Source organism: Phyllobates terribilis, unplaced genomic scaffold (genome assembly GCF_046119375.1).
Source record: "Phyllobates terribilis strain yellow unplaced genomic scaffold, ASM4611937v1 Scaffold_11__3_contigs__length_659146591, whole genome shotgun sequence".
In the NCBI taxonomy this organism is placed as follows: domain Eukaryota; kingdom Metazoa; phylum Chordata; class Amphibia; order Anura; family Dendrobatidae; genus Phyllobates; species Phyllobates terribilis.
In genome coordinates this window covers 164,139,022-164,158,188 of record NW_027362771.1, presented here as the reverse complement: position 1 = coordinate 164,158,188, position 19,167 = coordinate 164,139,022, and the positions used below count along the sequence as shown (strand labels likewise).

General features: G+C 44.0%; 1 protein-coding gene across 2 annotated transcripts in view; it reads right to left on the bottom strand.

Annotated features, from left to right (window-relative positions):
- Positions 1–19,167, bottom strand: part of MYRFL (myelin regulatory factor like) — a 257,278-nt gene that overhangs the window by 138,590 nt on the left and 99,521 nt on the right. For both annotated transcript variants that reach the window (XM_073651778.1, XM_073651777.1), the window contains 6 exons: positions 9,188–9,279; positions 8,665–8,815; positions 7,354–7,549; positions 4,473–4,549; positions 2,518–2,628; positions 1,508–1,598 (listed from right to left, as the gene is read on the bottom strand). In XM_073651778.1, the coding sequence (XP_073507879.1) occupies positions 1,508–1,598; positions 2,518–2,628; positions 4,473–4,549; positions 7,354–7,549; positions 8,665–8,815; positions 9,188–9,279 (718 nt within the window). The remainder of the gene's footprint in view (positions 1–1,507; positions 1,599–2,517; positions 2,629–4,472; positions 4,550–7,353; positions 7,550–8,664; positions 8,816–9,187; positions 9,280–19,167) is intronic.

Sequence of the window (19,167 nt, the reverse complement as noted above, 5' to 3'; positions counted from 1 at the left end):
ACAGTATCACTTGTCTGTGCCATCATTAGCAGTCTCTTATCATGCATACGGACAGTGCTAGCATTATAAACTGTGACTGTCCAGCAGACTTCATCCCGGGTATTTATAACCAGCCAAATAAGACAAGAATCATTCTGCATTTAAACATGGTTATATCCAGTGAGAATGCAGTAATATTGTGTACATTATGTCCCACATTTAGCAATAACGAAGTATTTTACACCAACAAAATGTGAAAGAAGGCTTAAGAAAATTGAGCTTAATTTTTTAAATGACCTACATATTACTGAATATGGAGAATTTGAGAACATCTGACTGCTTTTATACCTGGGCAGTTGTACATTTTCTCCAATAATTTGCTTTTTAATTTCTGGCTTTGGTCAATAGTCTAAAATACATTTACAGCTTGACCACACTCACTTATCTCATTGTTTTTTTTGTTTGTTTTTTTTATTAAGAAGTTAATTTATAAATGTGCGCATATATTCAGGGTATTATTATCTGCAACTTTAACCTGTGCAATTTCAGCCTAAATGTGGCCTAAACTGATTATTAAAGGTGGATGTAGCTATATAAGAGTATTTAATACTTATGTAACATATACATTGATCAGTCTTAACTTTAAAACCAGTGGCCTGATATTGAGTAGTCCCCTTGTGCCACTAAAGATGCTGGATCTATTGTAACCTGGAGCAGGTGTCCTGCGGTATCTGCCACCAAGACATTAGCAGTAAATTCTTTAAATTCTGTAACTTGTGTGGCGAAACCTCCATAGATCAGACTTGTTTTTCCAGCACATACCACAGATGTTTGATTGGATTCAGATCTACGGAACTAGGAGCCCCGTAAGTGCAAGGTGGACACTGGACTGTGACATGCGGTGAAACACCACCCACAGCCCGGTCAATCAGGGGGAGTGTGTGAGACTGGGTCATGCCTCGGGGATGCAGGGTCAACTTCCAGAGTCCGGAAGTTGGTGTGACAACACCGGATGTCAGCGGCAGCTGCAGCCGTGAGTCTCGGGATCGGGACTGAGCAAGCAGTGACAGCACCGCTCAGAGGCAAATATGTCAACATAAGGTATTTACAAAAATACTTATTTTAAAGGTTTAAATCAATGTGCACAGTATACATTGTAATGGACCACTTCTTTAACTACTAACCAATGCATAACAGAAACACTGCATAAGATATGCCATTTTAAGAAAGCTTGAAAGCAGAACTGAGCAACTTTTACAAGATGTAAATTGTAATGTCAGCAGATCCATTTCAAGAACTGAGTGTTTATTCACTACCTATTATATCAATCCCAATAGTAGATGTCTTTGTATTGTGATAATGTAATTTACTTCACCTTTCAAGGGTTTAAATGTGATGTTCTTTTAGTAAAAAAAAAAAACAAGATAACATAGCAAAATTCACTTTTGCGCAGTTTTTCATTTGTCACTTTGCACTCGTGCATACATTTTACATATATCAAAAAGACAAAAAAGTCAATCCCACATACCCTTACAATGATCCTTTCAGAGACATGTGCAACTACTAGAAAGGGCTCCTTCTTAGTTATAGCATATAGACCAACCACCAACATGAAATACCTGTGAAAATGGCAACCAGGCAAAAAAAGACACGATTAACAGAGATAACACTTAGCTTCTAGTGCGGTGATTAGTTACTATAATAACAGCAACCCCATTCTATCCCAGTTAAAATGAACTTTAAAGAAAAAAAACTGAATGAGCTCATTTTCCTAATGTAATTGAGGACAATAATTTGCAACTACTGGCAGCCATTTTATACTTGTAAGGGGAATGTCTTTGGTCACCCACCATTATGCAAGTATATGAAGACTTTTCCCTCTTCATTTTTTATTGTTGCAAGTTATGTGAGGCTACCACATATTATTGTGAGGCTACCATCTTCAACCAACAGCAGCATGGATACCTATGATACTGGTAGTTCGGATCATAAAACCTGTGGCCGGCTTGGACTTGCAGCCATGACATAGATGGTAAAATATGTCTGCCATAAGGCTGTCTAAATGAAACCTTACGACTGCCGATCAGTGGTCATTAAGTGTTGCCGCTCAGCAGGTGTAAACCCAGCCTATTCTTATAATCATACTTTTGTGTCTACAGTGCTTACATCAATTGGTGGGAAGTCAATCCTTATCTAGAGCAGAAATGCAAACAGAATCTGTAGACTTTGAATAATTTTCATAGAGACCATGACCCTAATTGATTTAAATGAATGGTAAGAATTGTAGCTGATCCTGGTGTGATCAGAACTTTTACGGGGTCATTGTGGCAAGTGTTATTGTGGGAGCACTTCTTTTGGCACACATTGTTGATGATTTTGCGGGTACTGAGATTGTCTCATGGTGACAAAGTGGGTTTCACTAGTATAGGTGCACTATGGTTGTAAACATAGATGGCAAATGGAAATTACTGCAGATAAATGTCACATAATGCCCTTGACACAGCAGTCACATCATTAAGCACATGCATGGCACACCACCTTTGATCTGGATTTGGTTTTCCTTTCTTCCTCATATTATTTGCTGTAGTTTCACTAAAATGTAACCTTCCCAGGGTTACTTTAGTGACCTGATCTGCGGGAAGATTTACCCTACAAAACATAAAAAAACAGAGAATAGAGAATACAAATCAATTGTTCATTTTAGAAATTTAAAATTTAAATTGCAAATTTAAAATTATTTTTTTCTTCCTATTTTAAGAAACCTGAAATGCTTTATTTATCATACAATATTTCCACAATGTCCATAGGTTGTGCCGTGATCACACAAGCTGAGAAGTCACAAGTTAGGGGATTGTCCACCACTCTCATTACGAGTTTTCGTCACTGCCAAATTTACCTTTTGAGTTGTGTAGGGGAATGGGCACGTGGCCCCCTGTCCCTTGAGAAGCCTTCATGTAATGTTGTACAGTGTAATGTGGAGTGTGTACTGTGATACATATGTTATGTGATGTTAAGTATAATGGCCACAAGATGGCAATAATGTTGTTATAGTCTGCCCAGCACCAGACAGTGAGTGCGGTAAGAAGGAGTTAAGTCCAGAGTTTAGCCCAGAGAGGAAGGGGCTATGCAGCAAGATCAGAAAGGACTTCCTGGTAGTTAGTCAGAAAGAGCCCAGAGTGTGCAGAGTAAAGACCTCAGGTCTAGTGCGAGCAGTGGGTGTCCCTGTGGCAAGAGTGCAACTACCGGAGCAGATAGTAAAAACCTGTAAGAGAAGAGATAGCTGAGAAGAGAAGTGAGTAGCAGTCCAGAATCAGGACTGAGAGAGTGAGAGAAAGAATATCAGGGCCTGGGGCAGGAAGCCTAACAGGACGGTACGGAGTCTTTGTCAGAGAGGTGACGGAAGGCAAAAGTAAAGGGAAGCAAAAGGAAGAAAATATGTATATCATTGTAGCTACTAATCATCTAGAGTAAAGAAAGACAAGTGTCACCATACTGGGATCCATCCTTTCCTATGGAAAAATCACAGGACACGTTGTTATAGGATGGAGTCCATGGCTCTTCTGGACTGGAAACTGAGAGCAGCTGTGAGGGGCTGTAGAGTAACACCTTGACCCGTGCAGTCCCCACAGAGGAAAAGGGGCCATAGCGTTGCACCTCGACCTTTGAGGTCCCCTCAGAGGAAAATGGAAGCTCCCATGATAGTGTGCTGGGCTGTGCAAAGAGGAGAGGAAGTGTTTTCAGGGAAGGAGGTGTGTGTGTTCATTTCGCTTGTGGTTAAAGAAACGTACTTGAAGATAAATGCCTACTATCTGCTGTATGTATTTCATAGAAGTTTAATATTAAATGGTGGTGTACTTTCATGAACTGGTTAACATCTGGTCCTGGCAAACCAGCATCATCAGTTACATGCAGCCAGCACGGGCGTACCACCCCTACGACACAAGTCCACACGCCCAGCCAGGAACCTCACTTTAATGTAACATCCTGGGGCATAGGAGAAGAGTACCTCGCCCATGGCTACCGCCCCACACCATGTAACACTGACACAACAGATTACCATTCAGAACGGCTGCACCCAGTAATCTAAGTGATACATCATTGGATTCAGCTTCTCTTTGCCTACTTCAGGCTGCTCTCAGATGAAGTAGCAAAAAACTGTTGACAGATTCCCTTTAAAATAATGCCTTCTGCTAGCAGTCCTTATGACATCCCCTTGCCCAGGCATTTAAAAATTCAATATATGTATAGTGTAGTAAATATTAGCCAATCAGGTTAAATACTTGACAGTTGATACTTGTCTATAATTTTTTTTATTATTATTTTAAAACATTTATTAAAAATGTTGTTATTACGGTGATTTATAAAAATAGATGAAAAAAATTGCCTTTTTGGTTCAATGTGTAAGTCACATTAAACGTTAAATATACATGGACTTATCTGACAGATATCTTGGTCACCGGTGCGTCTAAGATGGAAATAAGGAAGACACTTACGTAACAGGATTGAAAGGTCTCTTAGAGCGGTCGGACTGAGACTGTTCAATGGTGATTGTCTGGTTCATAGCTTCTACCTAATAACATTTAATAATGCATGTTAGTATACTGGAATTGTATACAGAATAGAGAGTACATTTATATAGTGCCAATGCTTATATTTACTGGTCTATATACTCTGTCTATTTGAGTTACTTAAAGGGAACCTCACAGTTGACTATGGAATGCTGCGGAGTTTCAGAGAAAAACATAGTAGAACGCACGGTCGGGGACAAAGTCATTAGTCCTTCTGGCTTCTTCCTGTCTGCTCAGCTAGACTGACAGCTCTGTCCCTATACACACCTGTCAGGCAAGCTAAGAGAGCGGGAAGAAGTTTGCTGGGATATACAGTGGTGCTTGAAAGTGTGTGAACCCTTCTGAATTTTCCATATTTTGGCATAAATTTGACCTAAATCTACATCATATTTTTGCACAATTCCTAAAAGTAGATAAAGGGAACCAAGTCAAACAAATAGGTCAAAATTATTAGATTTTGTAATTTTTTATTGAGAAAAATGATCCAATAGCACAAGTCTGTGAGTGGCAAAAGTATGTGAACCTTTAGGATTAACAAATAATTTAAAGTACAAAGTACCCCTGAGACTAGTGACCTCATTCCCAGAAATGCAGCAGTGCTTAAAAAATACTGTGGATGTTGCTATGCAGGCCTTTGATTCATGCTGCCTGTGGTTAGGGCAGCGTGAATCAGCTGACAGGTTTCCTTTAAAAAGGACCTGTCACTCTTTGCAGTACATCTATTTCTATGAATAACAATAATCTCTGCATTTTGCTGTTCTTCTGTTATTCCTTCTGGAAATATGTGAAGAAATTGATAACTGGGTGTTATTTATCCAGTCAATATGGTGTGTCCTTACATAGCGGGATTCTGTCGGCACTGACTGAACAGTGTCAGGCAAGGGCTACACATAGACATTCATTCTAAAAATCTCTTAGGCCTAGTGCCCACGATGCAGAAATGAAGCAGAAATTTCCTGAGCATTTCTGCATCTCCTTGGCAGAAAAAACGCATGCGGATTTTACATGCTTTTTTCTGCCAAGGATAAGCATCTTTGCATGCATTTCTGCATGCGTTTTTTCAAGCGCTTTTCCAAGCAATTTTGAGCATCACTTGGAAAAGTGCTTGACAAATTGGTCACACAATATAAATCCATGTAACTGGCATGGATTTATATTGTGTGACCAACTTATGCTGCTTTAAATGCAGAATCAAGAGTAAAAAAAGAATTAAAACGTAAAAAATAAAAAAAAACATTATACTTACCTCTCCGGTGGCCCCGGTCTCCCCTCCGGTGGCTTCCTCTGTCATCGGCGTCCCGCGTGGTTCTGAAAGGACCTGCGCTGACGTCATTTAGTCAGCTGACAGGTCACACCACCGCCGACGTCAGTGGTCGCGTGACCATCATATGACTAAATGACGTCACCGCAGGTCCTTTCAGAACCACGCTGGACGCCGATGACAGAGGAAGCCACCGGAGAGGAGACCGGGGCCACCGGAGAGGTAACTATAATGTTTTTTTTTATTTTTTACGTTTTAATTCTTTTTTTACTAATGGTACCCAGGTCGGATGAGAGTCTCGTCTTCTCCAGACCCGGGTACCATACGCGCATTGAACCGCATAACATCCGCATGCATACATGTATACATGCGGATGTTATGCGGTTCAATGCAAGTCAATGGCTGCGATTTCTCCACGATTATGCACAAGAAATGGTTGTGCTGTGGATTTTTCCGCAATGATAATCCGCAGTGGAAATTTCCGCAGCATGTGCACAGCACATGCGGATTATCATTGGGAAACATGGCAGACAACTTAACATGCATTTTTAATGCGTTTTCGCAGCGGAAATGGCGCCACAGAAACGCATTAAATGTGCATCGTGGGCACACAGCCGAAGGGTAGCTTCATAGGTTGTGGAAATTATTGTGGAAAGTTCTGCACTTGTCCCATCCATCCGATACATACAACCCATCAAATAAGCAGAAATGTATTTCCTTTGCGAAAAATTCTGCAACAATATCTGCAGAGTGGGATTTCACTCTTATCATAAAAAAAGAAAGAATCTCTCTGAAATCATTGTCCACAGGAATTCTTAAAGGAGTTTGAAAATCAATTCAAAAATTGCTCCAAGCAAGTGAGTAGCTTGCATCTTCTTTTTTCTTCATTATATACTAGGATTTCTGAGCTATTTTTTTTTAAGTATTAGCTATTTTTTTTCTTCACAGAGCAAGATGAAAATTGTACAGGCCCCCTTAAGTCAGTTATAAATAAACCAAATTCCACTTCATAATGTTGCTACATTTTTCATGATGTTGCTACATTTTTTAACCATTTGACCACAATTTCATAATTACTTCTTTTACTGTCTTCAAATACCATTTTGATCTTTATTTTTCATCTAAGAAATAATCCATACGGAAGAAGTGTAATTGTAGATAAAGAAAAACAATGGGAAAAACAGATATTTCAAAGATGGCACTGGGATTCCAAAGACACATTTAGGAGATTTGCCCAAGTTAGCTACGTCATACAGAGCCCTTAAAGACTAGAGAGTGGAGCAGAAGACATTCTGTATTACAGTCAGTTCTAGTAGTAGTAGAGATCGAACATACACTACTCACTGACAACATAAACTGTGAGGCCCCATTTCATATAAAATTATGGCTCAGTGGTTAAAACCATCTCCTGGTATCATAGGTATGAAACCACTCACAAGCTCCGACTTTAGAAAGGCCATATTTAAACCATGGTTTTCTATACTTCTCATACCATAACATAATAAATCATTCCAGAAACATAAAAATCTGTGATATGCCGCTTACCTTTACACCAAAGACTTTCAGGTGAAAGCAGTCAACAGGATTCAAGCCCAACTGTGTTTTTATATATTTGGGGTTTCCAAGCACTCGGATGTGAGCTGTCACCTGAAAGTGGTTCTTTTTCTGGCATACATATGCATCATCCACTGTAGAAAAATTAAATCCTTTGTCGGTGATTACTTGATATCCCACAGCAGGACTATAAGAAAGAACAGGGTGATTAAACAATTCCTGCAATGCCTTTATAGTACTTAAAGATTGCAAGAATTTATTAGAAAGGAATTATATTAGCTTCAATATAAAAGATATACTGTGTATGTGTAATGAGAAATACACAAATGATCATGAAGAAGACACTGTTCTGTTAGTAAACCCTATAATTACAGTAAAAAGTTTAAAGATTTATTCCCATGTTCATAGATGGATATTTTCAGATATGGCTTGTATATAGAAGCAATTTTGCAATTTACTGCATATTAAAATTTTCAGTTGTTCATTTAATATTAACACTTTTCTTTTTTTTGTTAACAGCTTGTTGCATAGTAGACTGACCACGGCTGCTTTATAGCTTGTAAGGAAAGTTGTTAAATAGTGTAGTTAGGGAAGGATGGGGAATTTTTCAATTAAAATAAATTAGAAAAAAGTTTGTATAATGGCATCAAATAGATGGGTATTAAGGATGAAAATGAATTTGGATTTCGGACCACCCCTTTAACTAACCATGAATCTGGCAATCAGACCACAGGTCCAGCTCCCTTAAACCCACAATCAAATAATAATGCTGGGGGAAGTGTAATCACACATTTCTCTTGCTACAGTCAATGCAGGAGCAATGTCACATTACATGCGAACCATTCAAAGAAATGGATAATCACGAAAAGCACATGTACCAGAACGATAATCACTCTCCACTTTGGCTTTTGAATGTGGATGCTGAGGGGTGGACCACCTCCCGTTAGGACTTCAAATGTCCAATTTCTGAATGAGACAACCTACACTACCATAAGCCTTTACCCACCTCCAGTCCTTTTTATGTAATCATGTCAACCCCAAAATACAGCACTCACAAACACACTAAAAAGTATAACAATAAAGCTCATTAAAACCCACTAAATGTAATATTTTCTTTACCTTTCCATATAAGTTCCACACCAGCTAGCTGTACAGGCCGAAACACGTCTCATGATTGTCCACTATTGGATTCTCATAATACAACCCAGAAAAAAAATCCTCATTGCCGTTACATTAGCGTCTACAAAAAGTCACTCAAACATATCTAACATTGTAACCCTTTTTCTTTAATTGATTTCTTACATTTGCTCGGACTGCGCATCATACAGACTACTCCAATATGAGGTCTGGTAGGGCTTCCACGTTAGTGACTGATAATATTTGTCAATGGAAGATACTGTCTGCCCATCGCTTTCATATCCATGCATGTCCATCATGCAATCAGTGGGGGGTGCTGTAATAAGAACAACATAGTCATCAGTAGTATAAAAAAAGCTGGATAAGACACTGTGCACAGTAGGATCCATTCCATAAAATGCAACCTAATAGGTAATTAATATATATATATATATCTGGAATAAATAATATATATATTTTTTTATGTGATGAGGGCAGAGTTACGAGAAGGGGAAATGTTACTTGGTCAGTGGTTAAAGGAAACGGGAGACCAAAGACCTGTCAAGTGGATTCAATCAAGAATGTAATGGGAATGAACATCAAGCAATTTATAGATGTTGTGAAAACTAGGAAGCAAGGCAAGAAACAGACTATAGAATATCCAAGGGATGTACACGACTGAACGGATAGAATCTGAATATATAATTACTTTGTCTTGTGTCCATATTCCAGGTCTGTGACCAGTTCTCTCTTTCTTCCAAGTGTACATGCTTCCTCTTCTTAGATGAAGAAAATGAAGACCTTGAAGGCAAAGTTACAAAGATGTTAATTGCGAACGTAGGACACTTACACCAGGGTCTCAAGACTATGTCTGTAACCAAAAGTGAATCACATTCTAACGTCTGGATCAACTCAAGCACAGATCAGTTCCAGCAAACCAAGGTGAACTAATGTCAATTTCCTCAAACTACTGTAGGTCCAGGTTTGTGGCTGTAAAACATACAGTATGCTATTATGCATATAAATGAGGCTGCATGAGATTGTAGATACGCTATTCATATACATATATCCTGGCATTTGTTACCCAGCATAGTTGGATTTGTAGGGCTGCTTTAGATACTACATTGTGATAACAAACGACAATCGCGGCTCTGCTGCATTTGATGAATTCATCTTTGCTTCATCTGTACGCTGTTCTGCCACTTCCATACTATTTTATGCACATATAAACAGCAGTTTATTTAGATTTTACACGCCGCTTATCTATGGTACATTTTAAGACTATCTAGTATACGTTTGTACTGCTTAAGGCCATATTCACACAATTTTGTATTTTTTCTGCCATGTTTTCCCTGCATATTTTCTGGAGGTTTCCACATCATAATATGCAAAAATACACTATAACAATCTTCTCAAATTAATGCATTTTTGCTGCCTTTTTTGAGCATTTTTCCCTTTATTTGATATGTTTTTAGTGCAGATTTGAAACATGTTTTATTTTTTGTACAGAAAAGCAGCAATTCTGCACTTAAAATCGCACCTGCATTTTTTACATACTATTTTTTCAGACTCTCCAAAAAAGCAGTAAAAAAATCACAGTTCAACAGCATTTTTAGAGCACAGTCTAAGTCAGTTTTCATAAAATCACATTCACGTTTCTTGTAATCAAAGATGCTGGAACAGTGTGGGTTTCACCTGCACTGCTGTCAAATGATAATAAGAAGACAGGAATCCAGATATCAATTTCTGCGGTTTATTGGTCAACATGTTTCGAAGTTTCAAACTTCTTCATCAGGACAAAAACCATGGTAACCGTGATTATGTCCTGATGAAGAAGTTTGAAAGTTTGAAACGTGTTGACCAATAAATCATGGGAATTGATATCCGGATTCCTGTCTTCTTATCATCATTTGACGGCAGCGCAGGTGAAACCCAGCATCTTTGATTTCTTCTTTCCTTGTGGGTCTTCACCTGCCTAGGTCCTTTCCAGGTTTGTTCCTTTATCCACTTTGCTTGGACAGTCAAATAATGAAGCATTTACACTACTTGCAAACATAGCGTAAGAATTAGACTGTATTGATAAATCTGTCACAGAGTTCCAGATTTCAGGGGACAGGTTTGGTTTACTTGTCTTAGCTGTTGCTAACCAAGTGACAAAATATTTTTTGTGCTGTTTGCGTTTATAGTACAGTAGACTTGCCCTGTAATTTGCAGCTCTGAAACAGAAGGTACATTAGAAAAGATGCCCACATCATTATTCAAAAACACAACTATAGGGGGTGCAGAGGCTGCATCTGGGTCCTATCACGTGTCTACCAGAACCACAGCCAATGTTTGCTACATATGTGCCTAGGGGCTTACATTTTTTTGTTTTATTTTTGCATATAGCTTTACAGTCTATAAATGTTCAAAGACAGGACTATGATTTAAAATCTTAAAGAGGACCTTTCACCAAACTTTTCATGTTGAACGGGACACTGGATGTAATAGTGGTTGCAGAGCGGAATAAAACAGTCATAAGCAAGCAACACTCAAAGGAAAGATGAACACGACACATCGTGGCTTAGAGCATGTTTCTCAGTATCTAAGATGTAATGCTACAGCTCTGATCTCCTGGTCTAACCTCCTGTGTCACATTACAAACCCTTCTATCAGCTCTCCTCGTTTTCTAGCCCTGTCAGCTCTGTTGTACTACCACTTCCCCACGCTGCCTATCTGAAGATGAGAGCTCAAAGTGTCAGTAACACACTTACAGGGCCGGATTGGCCATTTGGCAATTCTGGCCCCCGACTGTGGGCTGTATCAATTTCAACTCTTTTAACAGTATTGTGTCCGCCGGTACTGTTAACAGCTCTGCTGGAGCCACCGGCTCCATACTCCATCACCGCAAGATGCTTCCGGCCTGCGTCCCGCTGGATGCTGGCGGCATGCAGGTGACATCATGTGGCGCGATGACATCACTGCATCGCGCCGCCGGCGTCCACTGCAAGACAAGATAGAAGAGGAGAAAGTAGCTGCTGTGGACATGGAGTCTGGATAAGGTGAGTATTCCTTTTTTTTTTTATTTCTTTTGTTGTTTGTGGTGCCAATCATACTATACAGAGGCCTGTGGACGGACCATCATATTATATGTAAGATTGTGGAGGACCATCATACTATATAGGGGCCTGTGGGGGATCATCAAATTATATGGAAAGCTGTAGGGGACCATCATATTATATGGAAATTCTTTGAGGGACCATCATACTATATAGGGGCCTATGGGGAGACCATCATACTATATGGGGGACCATCATACTGTATTGGGACTGTGAGGGACCATCATACTATATAGGGGTCTGTGGCTGGGACCATAATACTATACAGGGGCCTGTAGGGGAACGATCATACTATATGGGGGATGTGCTGGATCATTACACTGTATTGGGGCTGTGGGGGACCATCATACTGTGTGTAGTGGCAATAATACTGTGTGGGGGCTGTGGATTAACCATTGTAATGTGTGGGGAACTGTGGTATAACCATCATATTGTGTGGGGAGCTGTGGAGACCATCATAATTTGTGGAAAGGTTGTCGTGGACATCATACTGTATGGGTGGGGCTGCTGTGACCATCATACTGTGTGGGGGGGGGGGTGATTATCATACTGTGAGGGGGGGCTGTGGTGACGATCTTACTGTGGGGGAAGGGTTGGGGTGACCATCTTACTGTGTAACATTTGTGGGGCATTCATACTGTGTAGGTGGAGGAATGTGGGAACATTATTCTGTGTTGGCAAATTTTAGTTCAGTAGGGGTGAAATAACTGTATATCCCTCTCCATGTCTTACAGTTGGGAAGTATGCCCTTCCGCGACTGAGCCTATGTACCTTGATAGGACTTTGGAAAAGGGGTCCTGTGATTTCTATGTGTGCCCCTCAGGGGCATTATTATTAGGAGGCACAAAAAGGGGGTGCTTATTATAAGGAGGCACACTGGGGAATCATCATTATAGAGAGAGCACAGGAGGCATTATTATAAGAATGCAGAGGGGTATTTGTATTCTAAGTAGGTTCGGGTCATTATTATGAGGGGTCAAGGGCAAACATTATAAGGCTGTGTGCACACGATGCGTTTTTTAAGCGTTTCTGCAGCGGCAATTCCGCTGCAAGGCAAGGTCTGCCATGTTCCCCAATGATAATCCGCGTGTGCTGTGCACATGCTGCGGAAATTTCCGCTGCGGATTATCATTGCGGAAAAAAACGCAGCACTACCAATTATTTTACGGAACCGCTGCGTTTTCGCCGCAATTGACTTGCATTGGAGCGCATGGAATCCGCATCACTGCATCTGCAGATGCGCATTCCATGCGTTTCAATGTGCTGATGGTACCCAGGTTTGGAGAAGAGGAGACTCTCCTCCGGACCCGGGTACCATAGAACATGTAAAAAAAAGAATTAAAATAAAAAATAAATATTATACTTACCTTCTGATGGCCCCTGGTGTGCTTGTCTTGGCTTGCCAGCAGCTCGCGGTAGACTAAAGGACCTGCACTGACGTCATTTAGTCATGTGACGGGTCACGCGACCGCTGACGTCGGCAGGTCCTTAAATCTCCCGCGAGCTGCTGACAAGCAGAGACAAGGACACCGGGGGCCATCAGAAGGTAAGTATATATTTATTTTTTAACATTCTTTCGGTCACACTATATAAATCCATTCCGGTTGCATGGATTTATATAGTGTGACCAAGTTGTCAAGCGCTTTCCAAGTGATGGTAAAATCGCTTGGAAAGCACTTGACAACCCGCATGCGGAAATGCATGTGAAGAATGCCTCACTTCCGCTTGTCCTTGGCTGGAATAACGCATGTAAAATCCACATGCATTTTTTCTGCCAGGGAGATGCAGAAACGCTCAGGAAAAAATTCGGAGCATTTTCGCATCGTGGGCACATAGCCTTAGGAGACACATGAGGACATTATTATCATAGGGTGCTGTATAACTGTAAGGAGGTACAGGGAAGAATTGTTACTGTGTAGGGGAACAGAGGGGGCACTGCTATTGTGTGGAGCATAAAAGCAGGGTAATATTACTGTACAGGACACAAAGTGACATTATTACAGTCTAGGGCACTGGTTATAGCACTATATGGTTTGTGTAGAAGTGCAATAATGTGAGGAGGGGGCTGGATAAGCAGCAAGTCAAGAATGTTTCTGTTACATTTTGCATGAACGAGTTATGGATGGAAGAAGAGGTCACGGTGGTCTGGGCCGATTAAAAAACAAAAAGGAAAATTGATGACAAAAATCAGCGTATACAGCATGGGCTGTGTGCTTTCAAATGCCAGGGCTGAATTTTAGTCTCAGTCTGTCCCTGTACACTTATATCAGCTCTGCTTAACTTGTAATTGTTCTGCAGTGAAATCAAAGCAGGGAGTCATTAAATCTCACACAGGAGTAGTCAAGAACAGGCAGGTTACTACTGTGTGAGATATTATGACACCCTGCTCTGATCTCAGTGAAGAGCCATTACAATTGGAGCACAACAGACATTAGTGTGATACTGACACTTTGAACTCTCATCTTCATATAGGCAATGTGGGGAAGAAGAAGTACAGCAGAGCTGACAGGGCTAGAAGAAGAGGAGAGCTGATAGAAGGGTTTGTTATGTGACACAGCTAAACTCTGCTGATCTGCCCTTCCCCCACACTGGCTCATGCAGGAGGTTAGACCAGGACATCAGGACTATATCATTACATCATAATGACACCCTGCTCTAATCTCACTGCAGAGTGATTACAAGTTGAGCACAGCAGATATAAGTGTGATACTGACACTTTGAGGTCTCAGCTTTGGACTGGCCGTGAGAGGGGGGAGGGCAGTACAGCAGAGCTAACAGTGCTATGAAAAGAAGAGCGCTGATTAGGAGTGCAATGGTGACACATGGCTAAACTGTGTTTCACTGCCCCCTGTTCTCCCACCTCGCCATGGGGAGACGAAATAAACAAAAAAAACATTTTATTCCGCCATGCAGCCTGTAACGGGTCTGGGAGGCGGAACCTCAGAGCTACTATACAAGGGGGCGGTCCTTGTAAGGGAGCGGGTGGCGACCAGGGAAGACGGGCAGGCAGTCACAGCAGGTGACCGGGACAGTCTCTGGGTGAACGGGCAGGAGGTCACGGTAAATGACCGGGGCAGTCTCTGGATGAACGAGCTGGAGGTCACGGCAAGTGACCAGGGCAGTCTCTGGAAGAACGGGCTGGAGGTCACGGCAAGTGACCGGGGCAGTCTCTGGATGAACGGGCTGGAGGTCACGGCAAGTGACCGGGGCAGTCTCTGGGTAAAGGGTAGGTACGACCTGTGATGGCTGAACCTCCAGGTAGGCTAGAAGGCAGATGGAAGATGTATGCTCCCAGGTGAGCAAGCGAGAGTCTCTGGATGAACGGGTGGTCACAGCATGTGACGGCGGATCTTCTAGGTAGGCAAACAGGCAGGTAGCGGAGGAGCGCTCCCAGGTGAGCGGGCAAGAGTCTCTGGAATAGCAGGTGGTCACAGCACGTGACGGCGGAGCCTCCAGGTAGGCAAGCAGGCAGGTAGCGGAGAAGCGCTCCCAGGTGAGCGGGCAGGAGTCTCTGGAATAGCAGGTGGTCACAGCACGTGACGGCGGAGCCTCCAGGTAGGCTAGCAGGCAGGTAGCAGATGTGCGCTCCCAGGTGAGCGGCCAAGCTGGTCCATAGACAGACTGACAGAAGTAGGAAGGCAGACCGTCGGACCTCAGGCTAGCAAGCAGGTAGCAGGAATATCAGGCAGGAAACAGACAGCAAACTGGCAGGACTCTGGCAGGAATCAGGCAGGTAACTGACAGGTAACTGGCAACGGGACCTGAGGGCTGAAGCAGAGTAGTGAACAGTGCAACAACATTGCTCGGGCACCTCCATTTTGGAGGAGGTGCCTTATATATGGTGAAGTCCTCCGGCCATTGGCCGGGGACTCCTTAGGACGATGGGCTCGGCCCCTTTAAGAGGGAGGGAGCGCGCGCGCGCACCCTAAGCACAGTGGCCGGGAAGGAGCGCGCGCTGCCAGCAGAGCGGGAGGAGGACGCCGGGCTCGGAGCAGAGAGGTGAGGGGAACAGCGTCCCTGCCTAGCAGGGGGCAGGGACGCCGACGCTACAGTACCCCCCCCTTTAGGCCCCCCCTTTTTTAGGCCAGACAGAAATTTAGCAAGGATGAGAGGGGCATGGATGTTCTCCCGGGGCTCCCACGTTCTCTCTTCAGGACCAAACCCCTTCCAATCTACTAGAAAAAAGGTCTTCCCTCTTACCCTTTTGGTGGCCAGAATGTTCTCTACCTCAAATTCGTTTTCAGCGGAAACCGGAGCAGGAGGCGTGCCTGTAGACTTGGAAAAAGAGTTAAGTACCACAGGTTTGAGGAGAGATACATGGAAGGAGTTAGGGATCCGCAAGTTGGCCGGGAGTTTCAATTTATAGGCCACCGGGTTGATCTGACTGATGACCTCCAGAGGACCGATGAACCGAGGCCCTAACTTATAGGAAGGAATCTTGAGCCGGACATACTTGGACGAGAGCCAGACCTTATCCCCTGGACGGAATTGAGGAGGATCCAGACGTTTTTTGTCAGCATGTCTTTTCATACGCTCGAATGACAGAAGGAGTGCGGACCGGGTACACTCCCATATGGAGGAAAATTTGTTAACAAGAGATTCCGCAGCCGGATTGTCCACCGAGGTGGAGACGGGAAACGGGATCCGAGGATGCTGACCGAAGACTACAAAAAACAGGGATTTGGAGGAAGATTCGCTCTCGTGATTGTTGTACGAGAATTCGGCCCATGGCAGGAGATCCACCCAGTCAGAATGGTGGGCATTAACGAAGTGCCGGAGGTAACTGGTCAGGATCTGATTGATCCGCTCCACTTGACCATTAGACTGTGGGTGGTAAGCGGAGGAGAAGTCCAGGGTGACATCTAGCAATTTACAAGTGGCTCTCCAGAAACGAGAAGTGAACTGTACCCCACGATCCGACACGATGTGACGGGGCAGGCCATGAAGACGGAAGATGTGGCGGATAAAGTCTTTAGCCAGCTCGGGTGCAGACGGGAGGCCTGGCAGGGGAATGAAGTGAGCCATCTTGGAAAAGCGGTCAGCGACCACCCAAATGACCGTACAACCGGCAGAGACGGGAAGATCAGTTATGAAGTCCATCGCTATATGCTGCCAGGGGGCAGCAGGTACTGGCAGAGGAAGGAGGCGACCGGCTGGCAGGTGTCTCGGAACTTTGTTGCGGGCGCAGGACACACAGGCAGAAACAAAGTCTATTACATCCTTGTGCAGGTTAGGCCACCAGTAGTGCCGGGTAATAAGCTGGAGGGTCTTTTTCTGACCGGCGTGGCCAGCTAGTTTAGACAAATGACCCCAGTGTAGGATCTTCTCCCGATCAGGTACCGATACGAACGTCTTACCGGGAGGGAGACGATTTAGACTCACGGGAGCCACCTGCATTACTCTGGCGGGATCGATGATATGTTTAGGTTCTTCCTCGAGGTCAGATACCAGAAAGGATCGGGACAAGGCGTCCGCTTTGATGTTCTTGTCAGCCGGGTGAAAATGTAGAACAAAATCAAAGCGAGCAAAAAACAAGGACCACCGGGCTTGGCGCGGATTAAGTCTCTGGGCATGCTGGAGATAAGCCAAGTTCTTGTGGTCAGTGTAAATTATTACCGGATGAAGAGCCCCCTCGAGTAGGTAACGCCACTCCTCCAATGCCAGCTTGATGGCCAATAACTCTCGGTCTCCTATAGAATAATTGCGCTCAGAAGAGGAGAAGAGTTTGGAGAAGAAGCCGCAAGTTACCATCCTCCCGGAAGAAGATTTTTGAGTAAGTACAGCTCCGGCTCCAGAGGAGGAGGCGTCAACCTCCAGAAAGAACTGCTTGTTGCCGTCCGGACGATGCAGCACCGGGGCGGAAGAGAAGGCCTGTTTTAAGGAAAGAAAGGCCTCCTCTGCTTCGGACGGCCATTCCTTGGGATTAGTACCCTTACGTGTGAGCGCGGAGATTGGGGCAGTCCGGGAAGAGAAGTGTGGTATGAAGAGGCGGTAGTAGTTGGCGAAGCCCAGGAACCGCTGAATGGCCTTCAACCCCTCCGGTCGGGGCCATTTCTCGATGGCAGACAGTTTCTCTGGATCCATTCGTAGGCCGGTCTGAGAAATAATGTAGCCCAAAAACGGAAGCGAGGTCTGCTCAAAGAGGCACTTCTCATATTTAGCGAAGAGGTGGTTCTGCCTGAGCCTGAGCAGGACCTGACGAACGTCCCTCCGGTGAGTCTGGAGATCCGGAGAGAAGACCAAGATGTCGTCCAGGTACACCACAACGCAGGAGTAGAGAAGGTCCCGGAAGATGTCATTGACCAACTCTTGAAAGACGGCAGGAGCGTTACAGAGACCAAAGGGCATTACCAGATATTCATAGTGGCCGTCCCGGGTGTTGAATGCAGTCTTCCATTCATCCCCTTGACGGATACGGACCAGGTTGTACGCCCCACGGAGGTCCAGTTTGGTGAAGACTCTAGCCCCCCTCAGGCGATCAAATAATTCTGGAATGAGCGGAAGGGGGTACTTATTCTTCACCGTGATCTGGTTAAGGCCTCTATAGTCTATACAGGGACGGAGAGAGCCGTCCTTCTTTTTTACGAAGAAGAAGCCTGCTCCCGCCGGGGAGGTAGATTTCCGGATGAATCCCCTGGCCAAATTCTCCTCAATATATTCGGACATCGACCGGGTCTCAGCAGCGGACAATGGGTAAATACGCCCACGGGGAGGAGTAGTACCGGGTAACAGGTCGATAGGACAGTCGTATGGTCTATGAGGGGGTAATGTCTCTGCCTCCTTTTTATTAAAGACATCAGCAAATGACCAATAGGGAATCGGAAGTCCAGGTAGATTAGTTGGGGTAGGAGAAGGACGGACGGGATGAACAGGAACCAAACAAGTCTTATGACAGTCCTGTCCCCAGCGAAGGACTTCTCCGGTCTGCCAGTCAAGCACGGGTGCATGTCTCTGGAGCCAAGGTAGACCTAGTAAGAGGGCGTGAGAGAGTCCAGGCAGAACATGAAAAGAGATGCTCTCAGAATGCAGCATTCCCACCTGCAGAGTTATGGATTCGGTGATGAGTTGGATGGGACGTGGTAAGAGGCCCCCATCCACAGCAGCGACAGATAATGGTACAGCCAGAGGTTTGGTGGGAATGCGGTATTTTTCTACCAGGGACTGTGAAATAAGATTCCCGGCCGCTCCAGAGTCAAGTTGGGCTAGTTCGAAATAACGATTCTCCCTGCAGATAATAGAGACTGACAGTAGCAGAGATGGAGAGGATTTATTCTTGTCTAGGTCGACCTCTCTGAGCGAACCTAGACACAGGCGTTTCCCGACCTCTCCGGGCAGGTACGGATCCGGTGCTCCTTACTGCCACAGTAGAAGCAGCTCCCTTCGGCACGGCGTAAGTCCTGACGGGTTTTGACCATCTTGGTCTGGTCGACCTGCATAGGCTCAGGAGAGTGTACCTGGGGAGAAACGGAGGGAGTGACGGGTTTCTGAAAAGTAGGAGCTAGACGTGGAAACCTCCTCTCACGGGTGACCTCTTTGGCACGCTCCTGGAACCGTAGGTCAATCCGGGTGGCAAGAGTTATTAGGTCATCGA